The 16,377-nt window shown below is 35.4% G+C and overlaps 1 protein-coding gene across 2 annotated transcripts; it reads right to left on the bottom strand.

Moving 5' to 3' along the window:
• Positions 1–532: 532 nt before the first annotated feature.
• LOC149792905 (E3 ubiquitin-protein ligase TRIM45-like) lies at positions 533–16,004 on the bottom strand. Of its 2 annotated transcripts, XM_089966731.1 has the most exons (9): positions 15,966–15,984; positions 12,777–12,863; positions 9,463–9,627; positions 6,792–7,397; positions 6,035–6,400; positions 5,112–5,658; positions 4,656–4,813; positions 4,096–4,313; positions 533–2,611 (listed from the first exon to the last, which is right to left on the bottom strand). In XM_089966731.1, exons 4-9 carry the CDS (start codon positions 7,392–7,394, stop codon positions 2,524–2,526), a joined length of 1,980 nt encoding a protein of 659 aa, XP_089822857.1. In that variant the 5' UTR covers positions 7,395–7,397; positions 9,463–9,627; positions 12,777–12,863; positions 15,966–15,984; the 3' UTR covers positions 533–2,523. The 2 variants fall into 2 exon arrangements, with proteins under 2 accessions (XP_089822857.1, XP_089822856.1); XM_089966730.1 differs by lacking the exon at positions 9,463–9,627 and having other exon boundaries at positions 15,966–16,004.
• Between the last annotated feature and the right edge of the window lie 373 nt (positions 16,005–16,377).

Genomic DNA, 16,377 nt, shown 5'->3' with positions numbered 1-16,377 from the left:
TTTAACTTCACCCCACCCTACCTCCTAATTAAATTTCCATAACTTATTACAATATATAATTAATTAAGCATGTATAACACTGGGGGACTTTGTACACCAGTTATATTTAATCTGTTTTTAATCTTTTCAAGTTGGGTGAAGCACGCAATTATATTTCTTTTGTACATCAGATCTGCGATGCAATGTAAACTGAAAAAGGAAGCATGCACATTTGTTTCAAGTGCATGGACAATCTGCCATTACAGGCAATAATTGGTGTGATTGTGTGGTTTGGACCTTGAAGCAGCCATTATGTATTCAATGCATTCCATTCGATTTAGAATTGCGGAATACTATGTAAGTAACTAAATTCTTTCTATTTGAAAGGAATTGTTCCTAAAAATTTACACAATATGTGTGCTTAGAGGTGTTTCTTGGTATGGTCGGTCAGCGAAGATAAGAAAGAGATATAAAGTGATTAACATATGGTGACGTTTCAAGTCATTTAGGAGCTCAATGAGATTTTAATTTAAGGTTAAACAACAATATACACTGAAGAGTTTAATTTTTTATTAAGACTACATTCGACATGAACATATTGTTTTCTAAATTAGTTGTATATATGCAGGTGTTTTTAAAAGTTAAAATCATTGCCCAAGAAATTTCGAAAGTAATATCATCGTGCATACGGGCTAGGTGCTGTTACGTATCATACGTATATGATATGGTAAAAGGCATACCACGCATGAGCAAAAGGGGCATCTAAATTTGTTGCATCATCATAGAAAATGGAATCTGAATAAACTGAACTTTCACTGGATTTTGTCGGTCTATTGATTTACAAAATGATCACACAGTTGCATTTGATGCGTCCACGCTACCTTTAAGCAAAGAGAAATTGACAAACAATCACGGTCAGTGAGAAAACTAAAGCACAATTATACGATTTCAAAAGTAACTAATAGGTAACAACAATACAAGAATAGGAACGCAAAAAAATATTCGTAAATTTAACACAAAAATCATTCTTAAATTAATCAAACAAACCAAAAAGCGCAGTTCAGAAGTATAGTACTTACGTCACAATCGATATATTGTTTTATTAAACTGGCAAATATGCAAATTAAAATGGACAAGCAAAAACTACTCAATTACAGTTATGAAATACATTTTGCAACTATGGTTATAAATATTAAATATAACCTCTCTTGTACTTTACAACTGCATTCGGACCGAATAATTTAGGATTAAAGAAGTGGGATTTTTGTTGTTCCGCTTGAGATAAGTTATAATCGATGTTCACCATTTATCTATTCATAAGATTGAACTTCAACGTAGATAATGACGTTAGAATTGTATGCATGCTCCAAGACCAATTGGTTTAATGCAATAATCTGTGTGTGTGTGTGTGTGTGTGTTAAAAAAGAGGTTCTCACTCAGTCTCTGTTAAAAGTTAATACAATACAGAAAAAACGATCTTTAAAAAAAAGCGTTATGTTACACAACTAAACACGACTGCATGCCTAAAGGAATTATTAAATTAACAGTACAAATACTGCGTCATATTAGCTATTTTAATCTCCGATGATAAAGCTGCCAGGCGTTTCTTTACATAGACTCAGTAAGTTTGTTTTGGACAGCGTAATGTCTTATTGTAGTTCTCCATTTTTCGTTTAATCTGGCGAACATCCATCGGGTTTGCTCATATTCTTGTTTTAGTTTTAGCCATATTTCTGACATACCTGACCACTACTGCGCGTTTTTGTGCTAGTTGTGCGTTTGATCACTATGTCCATTTCGCTACCGATTAGAAAGAAGGCTGCCATATTGTTAATAGTAAAATTAAGATAAAGTGGTCCCAGCAGCTGCGGCAAGGAAATTTCCCATGGCCGTAGCCAATCAAAATCATCAATACTGCGCATGGATTTAAAAGTTCTTTGTGGACCAATCACATTCACAGAAAGTGTTACGCTGTCTTGCTGGGATATAAAAAAAATAAGAAAACGCAGTCAATGTTTGTAAAATGTACCAACTCGTCATAAAAGATTTTATATATAGGAATATTATATGTCTATATTAACCTATATCAGTAGTCATGCAATGCAACCTCTCTTGTACTTTACAACTGCATTCGGACCGAATAATTTAGGATTAAAGAAAGTGGGATTTTTGTTGTTCCGCTTTATATAATCCACCTTGTGTAAAACAAAAGAAATATGCTGATGTTTTCTTACATCAAAATTACCCATCCCTCATATTCTAAGCACACATATTGTTGTTAGCATACTGATATTAAAAAACCCAAAATAATCAAGTTCATATTTTGACAAACACACTCTATAATGTCTTCTCTTCTGAAATATAAATCTCAAGGTGGTAAGTCTAATCAACAATATATATCGTTACTCTCTTCTGCTGATCGTGAATTATTGCTTTTATTTTCAGTATCAAAGAAAATTATCGCAACAAATTTATCAAATTTGTTTGATAAAAAGTGCTATTAATTCGACTTAGAATGACATCTGGGGGAAAACCCTTATCACTTCACTTAGGAAGGTCAGCTTCAGTAACTCCCTTAGCCGCCAGTTGCTCCAAGACTTGATCCAGATAGTCGGTATCAGGGTATCCAAACCTAAAAGTGAAAGTTTATTTTATTTTAGCCGTCATAACGTTCAACAACAGACTCCATATCTGACGTAATATATCTACCTTATGTGTGAATTATAAATAATTATTGACATATTTTTCACATTTCTTCACGGAAACAATAATTTCATCTAATGTATTATACTAATAATTTTTCATGCTAAAATATATTTTAAAAAATCCATCATGCACATAACGACTATTTATATATGTCAAAAGAAGATACTATGGCACCAAGAAAAACAATCATATTTTTAAAACTAAATAAATAAATGGAATGTATATTGCTTTCTTCTTATGCGTGGACATTGTCTTTTGCCGAAAATAGTTGACTCCCCGCTGTTAAGGTTCCTTCTAAGTTGCATGACACTTGATTCAACATACTTTACGGGCCAATATTTTGTATTGTATATAAAAAAATAAAAAACGTTTTGTTGTAATTTTGTGTGTGTGTGTGTATATATATATATATATATATATATATATATATATATATATATATATATATATATATATACAGAGAGAGAGAGAGAGAGCCGGCGCCAGATTATCTGGCGCCCTAGGCAAGGTTAGATTCTGGCGTCCCCCCCCCCCCCCGGAAAATATTTCGGTGTTTCGGTCAGACTGAATCAACCCGATTATTTGTTCCTGTATGAAATAAACCAGGATAAAAAAAACGACCCTCAATAAAACTGAAATTTATTTATTTATTTTTCAAAACTGTTGTTGATTTGGAGAAATGCGCCCCCTGAAATCAGCGTTCTAGGCGGATGACAAGTTTGCCTATATGGTAGCGCCTGCCCTGCATATATATATATATATATATATATATATATATATATATATATATATATATATATATATATATATATATGGGGAAGATGGAAGTCCGAAGTTCTGCTACTGATTTGCCAAGGCTCTCGTAAAAAAATGTAATTTTCTACAGCAAAATATGTTACCTCCAACCCACTGCTGTTACATGAACGCATTTTGTTTGATATAATTCTTCGCATGATTTAAGTCGAAGTGGGGTGGGGGTTGAAGGATGGGTAACGGCTTCTAAATTCCAAAGAAAGAATAAGATTTGTTTTCTTATGCAAGAAACTTTGTCTTTTACTAGCATTAATATCAAATATATTTTATCCTGTGGTACGTATCTCAACGTGTTTACACGAAGTGTTTCTACCACTGAAAGCGATTTATATTGCATTATACAGAAAAATAAAATATCCTCTAAGTATCTGGCAGATGGATAAATAGGTGGTCAAATCAGTGTTACAATTCATCACACCAGACCAAAATAAAGCAATACATTCAAAGAAACAATACAACGCGTAAATAAATATCCATCTATTAAGTAATTCATCAAATGACAAACACAATCTCAGTGAATTAAAACATATATAGATATTAAAATGCCAAATACGAGTTACATCTTCTAGAATGTTATAAAGCTATGAAAAGCCTTACATTGGCGGTCCTCCATGGCGATTTGTTTTGTGCGGAACTCCATTCCACACGATACAGTTGTCAACTCCGGTGGTTTGCGACACACCAATCACGAACAAAAGCCCTCTGTCAAACGCCAATTTCAATAGTTTCGTGATCTTTTGTCCCTTCTTATTGTCAGGCAAGTAAGCCGTCCGTTTTGTCCCACTATATGGCTTCGTGGGATTAGGGTCATCTTCCTGAAAGATAGATTTTGTACATGTATTTATTTACAATTTCTTTAATATCTCATTAAATGAACGCAACGAACGCCATGACAGATTTCTGAAAGTGTTGCCGTAGTAAAGGTATTTTGTTCCCGAGTCTGAACTAAAAGTGGACTCTGCTTCGTAACCAGTTTGTCCAACAATTCCAAGAATTTATGCAGTACTTGCAACTGGCACTCGTGTGTCGGTTTTTTTTTTTTTTTTTTTTTTTTTTTTTTTTTTTTTTGAGAGAGAGAGATTCAAATTTTGTAATATGCAAGGGTTCGGGATTTATTTATTAAATTGTATTCATTAATGACATAAAAGAATTCATACCCCTTGTATGCCACCCTGGAATGTGTAAGTGATGACAATAGTTCCACATCCGTCGTATCCGGGGAGACTTGGAGTCGCTTCCACCCGTATGTCCATAGTACCCGGAGGCTGTTTTCCCGTCACAGCCTTCCCGCTCATTCTCGATGTCGATTCAGTTGCTATGAAAAATGTCACAGTAGGTGAATAACAAACGACTCGTAGAGTGATTGAAAATCTTCGTTTAGTTACATTAAAATCACTCAGGCAATGTAACTAAGGATAAAGTCAATGGAAGCTAAAAATAAGAGAGTAAAAAGCTACAGAGAAAATGGTCAATTATGTATTTGTCTTAATTCCTTGTAAATGCTATCTAAAAGTTTCCAAATCTAATGATTTTCTTACAGTCATTTTAATTAAGAATAGCTGGCAAACACGACTCCTAAGTTATAAGCACAGGAAATTATTCCAGAAGCATACCTGCGTTTTCCACTTTGGTAGGTTTCTTTTTTGGTGGAGCTTCTCTAGCACGAGCACCTTTCTCTTCTCCTGAAGCACCTGACTTGTTATCCTTGATTTTAAACATTAGTTTGTCTCCAATCCCAATCCCACAAACATAAACTTCTGCCATGAAGTCCCCAGGTTCATCTCCAGTCACTTCTTGAACGAAAGCGTTGTCGTGCTTGGAATAAAGAGCAGCATAAAATGGGGTCATTGGTTGTGAGGACGTGTCCAGAATCCTAACCTGTACATCGGCCTTCTCCTCTGGGAATGGTCTTCTTTCACGGTCGTATAAGAAAACTTTGATAACCTTGGATGGCTGACCAATCAATCCATCGGTTGCCACAATTTTGCAGTGTGCTGGATAGATGTCAAAGCTCTCAACGTTTCCCATGGTAAATACATGCTTCTGAAAGTCCGCGCCCATGCTGACTGCATTAAAAATCATATTTGCTGTTGCATGGGGACATTGGTCAAAGCGTCTGGCATATAAATGCTCATGCCTTTCATTGATTCGTCCGTGGACCTTTGGGAAATAAGACGGTTATTGATTTTAAAAAAAATTATGTAAAAGAGTTAATACAATGTACTTTCTAAGATTACTCAGATATATAATAAATAGTACGAAGGACGACAGCGGCCAATCTTCACAGAAATAAACTGACTAGGTCGCTTATAAGAATGCGATAGTCGAAAAAAACTTCAAAAGAAAGTCAGGAAGAAACGAATGAACGATATGAAAAATAGACAAAAGAAAGAGGTGGTAGAAGAAAGAGAATAAATGATAGATTACCTGCAATAGTGGATAATGTTATGAAAAAGAGGAAAATTATATTGTATACACCTATAGAAAAAGAAGAGGAATACCACATGATAAGGAGCAATTTTGTGCTTTTAGTCACCTGTAAGAAAGCTGTTGGGCTGTATCCACTCAGGACACCGTTCGTGAATGAAATAGAATCATTCAGCTCTGTCTTGAATTCCTCCAGACAAGCTTTCTGTTGACTTAAGGTCTTCACCTTTCCTTGACAGTGTTGTTTGACCTGTTGAATCAGTTCTTGTTCTCGCCTGTCCAGCATCGTTCTGCAGTTGTTAAAGGCTGCTTTGATGTTGACCTCTAGGTTCATAGCGCACACCTCTACATTGTGAATCTCATCTTTCACCTCGTTTATCACTTTCTCCACATCCCTCTCAGTCTCCACGGCTCGTGTCAAGATTTCCTTTGTCTCTGTCATCTCCTTTGTATATGTCGCAGTTACATCATTTACCTGTATAGAAACACATTGGCGTTTAATTTTGTTTTTGTTGGGGTGTTTTTGCACCTACAGTACATAGTATATATGCCCAGACATAGATGAAAGCTGCATATAAATCCGTTATGTACTGCGTCACATTGTTTGATTATTTATTTTCGTCTTCATCCTCCTTCTTTGTTACTGGAGATATACACAAGAAAATACTTTCTATTTTTACTAATCTTGTTGCATAAAATAAGCAAAGCTTTTCTGCACTTTATTTTTTCAACAACCTAACGCAAAACCTTTGTTGTTCGGAAACTAATTGTTATTGGTAAAGAATCAGAGCAAAAGTTCGAAAACAAGATCATAAAATAGTTTTCAAAAAGGAGCAAAGATTATCTTTGACAATATGAAAACTTACTACATGTCCATTAGCCTCCTTGTGTTCCGTCAGTGCGCACAATGTACATATGGGGTGCCTGCATCCGTCCTTTGTGCAGTAGAGGTCTAGCGTATACTGGTCGTGTCCAGATTTCTGACATTTCAACTTTCCACTGAACTCTGTCAGGGACATATTCAACAACTTCTCGAACGAAGAAACGGGATGGGACTTCGTCATCTTAGTAACCTGATGCGCGTGCGTACAGTCTTTACAGAGAAAGTCTTTACACTCTGAACATCGCGAGACAGCCGTGTCCTTCTCACACTGGGTGCACTTGATTCCGGTGGTCTCGGTTCGGACGCTTACAAAATCCAGAAGGTCTCGTCTGGTGTTGTCCTTACGAATCACATTCACATCATTACTGGGGATCACGATGCTGTCGCTGCAGAGTGGGCACTTGACTCTCTCATCCTTGACCAGTTTCTGAAGGCAAGTGAAGCAGACAGAGTGAAGACATGGAAGAAGTCGCGGATGGCGGGAACTTTCATCAAACTCCTCGTGGCACACGCAGCAAATCAGAAACCTTTCTTTTAGCTCCTCAATGTACTTATGGTCGTTAATTATTGCTGGAGACTCAGCCATTGTCTGAAGAAAAAAAAGAAAACATACTTCGATTTAAGAAGGCTCATTGTATAATATACACCACGTTTACTTTGCCGTTACCTTTATGGCAAAACCACTACCTTCCGTGTAATATTTACTGATGTCGAGGCCCTATTTGTTGAATTTTGGAATACTAAGTAATCTTTGCATGTGTGCATATGGAATATAATTTAAATAGTGGCACTAATGCATGGCAGTTATAATCGAGGAATCATGACAATAAGCCTATAATAGACAAGTAATCAATCCAAACCTTTAAATTTGTGACTCCTTCTCTCCCTCTTAGGCAGCATCCAGAACCAAAACCTTTTTGTTGTCATCTGCTAACATTTCTAAAGATATACCATATACGATTATCCTCCATTATACGGTGCAGATGGAGCGCAGACATTTTACCAACGAAAATGTTAGCTTTAAAACCCTACACCGTTTACACTACACCTAGACTGTGTCATATAATTAACCTCTTAAACCACTACACCTAGACTGTGTAGCATTCTTGGTCATTTGATCATCATCTTGAACCATACTCTTATGTGCAGATGTAAATCATCTAACAGAGAGAACCTATTGATAGAGGGAGGGATGGATACACTGACGCATTAGTGGACGAATTGGCGTCAATAATTACAATAAATCCACAGAAGTAACGATAGAATGACGTCATTCTTTAGGACTTTAATGATGGGACGAGTCATGTCTTTAAATGCTGGGACGAGTCATCATAGTATCTTGTAAAATAGCTATTAATATTGCTGTACCAGCCAACAATTAGGTGACTGGTAATAATGTAGGCGGATCCCAAGTTACAGCAGAACCTGTCCCAAAAATAGCAGTGCCAAAGCTGGGTCCAAGTGGCTATTTAAGAACACGTGGCGCCATAGGCAGCATGCCTTTTCTAATAAGGATTTTATCATGAATTATTATAATGCACGCTGTTTGAGTGTACTAAACATCAAATGCCTACCTGAAATAAAAAAACACTTAAATACCGACAAGTAACCGAAAGAATCAAAGCTGAAGCCATCCACACTTCTTGTGAATGAGAAAGGAATAATCGAGCACCACTTAAAATGACCACTTATTTCACAAGAAAAACACTGCAATGCGAGATACTCCGTTTCTTTTTATGACCACGAACTCCGAACTTTGTAATCTTCTGATCAACACACGTACAAGAATAGCACTGGTACTTAAGAAAAGCACTAAGATAGGACGTAAGTAAAACTGCATCTATCCGAGTTGTCTGCATGATTCCCAGCCATTAAATAAATCAAATTAAAATGTTTTCTTTAACACACACACACACACACACACACACACACACATAATAAAATAAACAACACCAACAGGTCAAATGTGTTGAACCAACCGAATATATTGGACAAACCAGTCAACAAATATCTTTAAGTATGAACCAACATAGATCAGACATAAAAAATATATATATCGATCAGTCATTTTCATCTTATGTTGCCGCACATTTTAACAAGAGTTCCCATACTTTATGTGTGTGTGTGTGTGTGTGTGTGTGTGATTTGGATTTTTAACGTAGCTTGAAAAAACAAATTCAGTCATATCGCTACGATGTATACATTGTGGCAGTTTATAGTGACGTCCCGCACTGGGGCATCATGCCGCAGTCACATTATCCTGACACCAGGCCGACCAGCCCTAACACTGACCTCTCAATGCTGAGCGCCAAGCGAGGCAGCTGTTAGTACCATTTTTTGTAAATCTTTGGATCAAACCCACGACTTCCCCCATCCGAGGCGGACGCTCTAACCACTAGGCCACCGGAGCGTCACATACTTTGTAAGATTTTTCCTTTCAACCTATTGTTATAGCTGATTCTGAGATGGAACGTCTGCTAAAGGAAACCAATATGTGTGTGTGTGTGTGTGTGTGTGTGTGTGTGTGTGATTTTGATTTTGATCTTTACCGTAGCTTTAACAATTTTTCAGTCATCTCGCTACGATGTCTGAAAAATGTACCCATTCAAATTATCCTGACACCAGGCCGACCAGTCGTAACACTTAACACTAACCTCTTAATGCTGTGCGCCAAGCAAGTCAGCTGTCAGTACCATTTTTGTAAATCTTTGGATCAAACCCACGACCTCCCGCATCTGAGGCGGACGCTCTAACCACTAGGCCACCGGAGCGATGAAACCAGTTAGATTCACCGTCTTAATACGGTATATCCAAAAGGTCTAAATTACAAAACACTGTACGACATTCATTAATCAATTTTTTAAAATTATGTCCCCTGTTTACAATTAGTTAAGAATAGTTTTATATTATTCTAATTTACAGAATAACTTAACTAGTGAAAGTATAAACTAATATAAAAAATAAATATACTAATTCTTTAAAAATGAAAGAGCATTTTAAAACTAATTCTCAATGTATAATGATTAATTAGTTATAAAATGCTTGATTACAAGTATTATGCACATCACACATTTGTATTATATAAACTGAGTTCTGGTGAAATGTTGAACATTCATCAATATTATATCCATAATATATTGTGCATAATAAAATATTAGTAAAACTGTTTCTCTCTCTCTCTCTCTCTCTCTCTTTATATATATATATATATATATATATATATATATATATATATATATATATATATATATATATATATATATATATATATATATATATATATATATATATATTACATTACACGTTCAAGAGAAAAAGATTTTAATTTGGATATATATATATATATATATATATATATATATATATATATATATATATATATATATATATATATATATATGAAAATTATATGCATGTCACTTCTATCTTTACCTCATGCTATGGTGATATTACCCGCATATGACCTACTTGAGACAACAGTTATTACCCTCCGGAGAGAGTGTACCGATTTGTGATAACTCGATTGTTTTGGTCATCAGTTACTCTAAATTTGGTACACACAATAGTATGCAATCCTATGTATCAAAATACATAAGCAATACAGGTATGATCTGTTTTGTCTGCACATACTAACAGTCAAACCAAACATGTATATGATCTGCGCGGGTACTCTAAAACCCAAATCTGACTAGAGAAGTATGTCCATGGAGCTGAATAAATGACTCGTTTCATGCAACTTATTATTTTTTCTTTATAGATCATGTATCTTGTTTCAAAACCATTGGTTTTTCACAAATCGGTCAAGTACTCTCACCTCCATCCCACCCACCGAACTACGCATGCAGTGAAAGCGGAAAGCGAACACGACATTCTTGATTTAGCTAAGATGCCTTTCCGGACATTCTTGATTTAGCTAAGATACCTTTCCGGGGGAATTGGATTTTTCTTTTACATCGCTAGTACCTGGTACGCTAGTACCTGGTACACTATTTCCCTTACACAACTAGCGTTGCACTTGAATTACGCTTACAGAGACAGTTCGATATTGTAGGGCACATTGTTATACGTAATATACAACAAAGAAAGTTTTTTTAAAAAAAAAGTACTGTTTTATTCACTTCAATAAAGAAAAGCAGTCCGAAATACCTATATGAACTAATCCAATAAACCGGACATCCAATAAAGCAGAAGTAGTCGTTAAATTAATGAACTGGCTACTTGTTACTGCCCAAAGACTTCTGACAGGCAAAACTAAATTTAATCTGAAATCACCATTATAAATACTTCACAATCGCCACTACACGTCACGAATATTTTGAGGACTCACGACCGGAGTCGAGCACATATGGGCGCTGGAGTTCCTGCTACCGCTTCGAAAAACCCTATCAAAGGCAATCTCGAAGAACACAAAATTTATGTAATAGCAATATGAATTTTCTATTTGCGGATACTGCCACCCCCACCCCCCCCCCTTCTCTCTCTGCATTATAAGTTTCATACCTGATTAAACTGACATGGCAGCAAAACAGCGGCCTTTCATTTTTTTATAGATGAAAGATGAGCGGTACACTGCATAAAAGAACTGCTACATCACAGGGAGTATACCCACCTTAAGGTACGGCCGATATTGTTGAGATTAGACTGGTGGCCTTGCTATTACATGTGCCTTGTCTTGTCTTTTTGTAAAGCATACCAGGTTATCTATTAGGCTTCGGCAAACACGAAAAGTCATTAACGTAGAAACAACACAATGTTCACGCACAACATATTGTCTCGTGTGTGTTCATAAAACAAGAACTCTGTGGATTGTGATACAATAAATCTGTGGTGACATGTAAGTTAAAATCATTATAGCCTTTTCAAAGTGTACTTCTGTACGAAGAATTGCTGGAGACAAGATCAAGTTACTATCCCGAAAACACAACAGAATATGTATTACCGTATAAAACACAATTGTAGTTTGATGATGTCAGAACATAGAAATGAATCATACACAACATGGTAAAACAAACATAGCTGATACAGATCGTAAAGTCTCATCGCTAAGAAGAATTATTTAATCAAATATTCTGACATAATAATTCCAAACAGACACACAGGAGAGAGAGAGAGAGAGAGAGAGAGAGAGAGAGAGAGAGAAAGAAAGAAAGACCAAACAATTAATTGTACTTGGTAACGCGATTTAACAGAGAAGTACAAGGAAAAGAATGTTTTAGAAAGTAAAACTGTTTACTGGAAAATGTTTATGGCAGTTTAAAGTTCTTTTCTTCTTCTGGCGGTCAACTTTCTGGTGTGAATATAAAACATCATGAAAGTATAAAAGTGTAAAAGTAATGTTCAATTAAAAGCTCTTGGGCGCAATATTTAACATTGCGAAAACACATCACATAACTGGAAAAAATGGCTACGTTAAAACCTTTTAGCGTACATTAATCTACCATATTCTGTATATGAATACAAACGGCTGAACATTACAAAACGAAAAAATAAAAGGGTTATATTTTATCGGCCATCTAACTAAGCTTTGAGTTTCTGCTATTTATGAACTCGATATTCATGACCAAGCGGTTCTTTATTTCAGCGTACTGGTCATTAATTCCTATATACATAGTGGAGTTGCTACATGGGGCTGACAACTGATTCTAAAACGTACAAGAACTTGGTAAATCGATCAAAATTAAACGTCCTCGTGAAAAAATAAGACCATATTTATAATAAATATTGAGATATGGTAGTGAAATAATAATAATAATAATAATAATAATATTATTATTATTATTATTATTATTATTATTATTATTATTAAAAGCATACTTTAATAAGCGTTGATATCACCCAATAATAGCTATAACCACACACACACACACACACACACACACACACACACACACTACAAATCACACATTCATTACCCGAATCAAAATAAAGGTGGTGGTACTAAGAAATAGGCGAAAGCAAATACACTCACTCAAGCGGTCAAATATTTGTCAACATATATGACCATGCAGCGTGGACACACAATTTCGATGTCTTGAAATCCTTTACCAAGGCTGATCTGAGATGGAATGAAAAGGAAAGTAACATTAAAATAGGAATTAGTAACTGGGACTAAAATACACTGTAAGTGTAAATATTATCTTTGTTTATATTTAGCAAGTATGGACTGAACTGGAACGAAAATGAAACTGGCACTATAATCGTGTTTGATAACTGGGACTAATATACTTCGTAGGTTAAATATTATCTCTGATTATATATAGATTATTTCGTTGGTTCCTAGGGCCAAACTATGCATATAATATGACGTAATGAAGTCAAGGCATTAAAACATGTCTTATGTAGACACCAATGGCTAGTAAGGACCATATCCTTTTATGACATATTACTTAAAATGGGTAATGACAACAACAGTTTTTACTGAGAGATTTTGAAAAAGTGTATACGTAAGCCAGCTTGACATAGCTGACATTGTTTTTAACAGAATACCTTCCAGGGTCGGATCAGATCAAGTGTTTGGGGGAGGGGGGTTCCAAAATTTAAAATATGCCCTGATTTTCCGCGAAAGGGCACCAAAACAAAGATCTATCCGTCTGTTTATTCAAAGTGTGCATACTGCCTAATAAACGTTCACAAGAATAAAACGATGGTCAAATTTCAAGTGACAAGTGACTACACGCGCGCGCGCGCGTGTGTGTGTGTGTTTGCATACTTTTATTATGGGGGGGGGGGACTAGGACACCCACCCAATCCGGCCCTGCTTTCATTAAGTACCACAATTATAGCTAAATTCGACTAAAGTTATTGGATGGTCAGTAAAGTGCCGAAGTCAACAGAATGGCCAGAATATTAAAATCACCGCTTGAGTACGTCTAGTACCTTTGTACCTTCGTTATACACATTCCAGTATTACATATTGCGTTCGATTGACCACACCATCAAAAACACCGACACACACCTACACATACTAGATAAAACATCAGTTATTTAAAACCCTTCCAATAAGCATGGATTTTTAATTACCTTCCCGGATAAAGTTTAATAAAGGAAACAGGTAGGTTGCTATCTTTTATTAAGTGACATAAAGCAGTTTTAAATTAATTTTATGACTACTGTCTTTCAAACAAAGTCGACCGCTCCGGTGACCTAGTGGTTAGAGCGTCCGCTTCGGATGCGGGAGCTCGTGGGTTCGATTCCAGGCCGAGTCATACCAAAGACTTAAAAAAATGGTACTAACAGCTGCCTCGCTTGGCGCTCAGCATTAAGAGGTTAGTGTTAGGACTGGTCGGCCTGGTGTCAGGATAATGTTACGGGGTGGGACACCATGCTACTTGTCTGCGGCATGATGCTCCAGTGCTAGATATCGCTATAAACTATTACACTGCAGACATCGTAGCGATACGACTGAAAAACTGTTAAAGCTACGTTAAAATTCTAAATCACACACACACACACACACACACACACACACACACACACTCAAACAAAGGCATAGTGATTCTCATCTCAAGTTGATAAAAAAAACAACATTCCACACAGCACACTAATACATGAGCAGTCAGCGAAGAATCCAAAATCACCACTGGTATTAACCGGTGTGAGATGGTGACCTTGTTAGTTAATTATACTACCATACACTATGCCACTTTTGACAAGGTAATCTCAAAACTATGCTGTACAAAAATGTGAAAATAGTGAGAGACTAAAATAGTCATGACTTGTCATTAATATGTTAGATTTTAAGCAGCAATGCATTAACGACCAAATGACTACTGCATTCTGTAAAAGTTGCAACTGTATTTTCAAGGAATCACTCTTTGCATACTTCATGTATAACGGATGGACTATTTGTTCACATATGTTCTATAGATCAATATATTAAAAGCTGCAGTCAGAAATACAGGTTGACATTTAAAATCATAATAATATTAACAATGAATTAATTAAATAAATTACATATATTTAAAAAAATGTGACGAAAAGTATGTCAACTTATTCACTGTATTAGATCAAGACCGAAAATTGGTGTCACAAATCACCACTGACTTACATAAAAAGAAACAAAACAACCCTAACATTTATATGATGGGATAATTAAATAATTTAATACAATAATGAGTATGGCTATGTTAATTTGATTCCCTTAATAGATAAAGCCTCAAAATTGATTCATTCAAACGATGAACGAAAGATAAATTAAAAAGTAAAAACAAAAAGACAACAGGAACGTATCTATGTACACACTATTATCTGGATGCTTACTCAGTAACGATCTTTACGATTATATAAACTCTCCGTTGACATTCTCCGTATGACAAGAGGAAAATGTTATTTTATCTTTCCTATAAAGGCGATCAAAAATTAAATTATAAAAATTCAAAGTAGACTTAACAAATCTTATTTTTAATTCGAATATAAGATACGTTAAAGTAAAACACGTTTTCTAAAGCATGTACTGTAACTGTAGACTTTCAGATCTAAATATGTCAAGGTTGTAAAAAGAACTGTCTCAAATTTTTAAATAAATAAATTAAAAAAAGTAAGTGTTCTTTAATAGAAATAAAGAAACATTTATTTACATTATTGGATTTAAAAAAATGAAACATGTGATGCTTAAAAAAATTGCTTCAAATGCACACAGATTTCCGCCTTAGTTATTTCTTCGAATGTTCAGCGGAAGCATCATTATGTTGTTACAGCTGGAAAAGGGAAATCACTCCTCCATTCGCAAAGTGCGACTTGTTGACAGGTACCATAAATTACATATTAATAGGCTTTACCAGGAATCAGCTAGAGCAGAATGTAACAATGTTAAATCAAAACGCGGATTTAAATAAATTGATTTTTTAAAATGTATTTTATAAGGCTAATGGGGTATATACTGCTCACAGACTTCTAATTTAGCCATATTATGCTACATTTACGGCAAAAACAAACTGAGCTACAGATAAAGAAAATAGGTCAACGAGAAAACGAAAGTAGTTGTAAAGATTTTGTTAAATAATAAAACAAAACAACGAACCTATTGGGAATAGTAACCATAAAATAGACAAACCGTAGTACATGTAACTACTAGCATTACTGTTAAATCAATCGAACCAAAAAGAATGACACATTACTGCGATTAATACGAGGAAGAGCAGAGGTTACAAGTACTTACCTTGAAAGAATTATACCTCGAATGCAGCAAGGAATGATGGGATAGCACGTGACGAAGAAGTCTATTCATATCTCAATACTTGGAATAAGTGTTCATCTTGGAAATATACTTGGAAATGCCGAATCCGGTAACTACTTTCAAATTGCAACAGGAATAGAGAACAAGTTCTGTGACAAACTGATTAGAGAGAGAGAGAGAGAGAGAGAGAGAGAGAGAGAGAATAAACTTACAACGATACTTGCAGCATATTTTCTTATGCTCAAGTGAATTCATGACGAATAAAAACGTTATTTATGCGCGTACAGATCGATCATTTAAAATGTATTTAATACTTAATCTACATGCGAATCATACAACGGTGCTGGGACGGTACCTTTTGACTCTTGGTCTGTTTTGAAAATAAAATATTTGT

This window comes from Sinohyriopsis cumingii, chromosome 8, assembly GCF_028554795.1.
Source record: "Sinohyriopsis cumingii isolate HCF-2022 chromosome 8, ASM2855479v2, whole genome shotgun sequence".
NCBI lineage: Eukaryota > Metazoa > Mollusca > Bivalvia > Unionida > Unionidae > Sinohyriopsis > Sinohyriopsis cumingii.
Note: the sequence above shows the minus strand (reverse complement) of the source record. Positions and strands in the feature narration are given on the sequence as shown.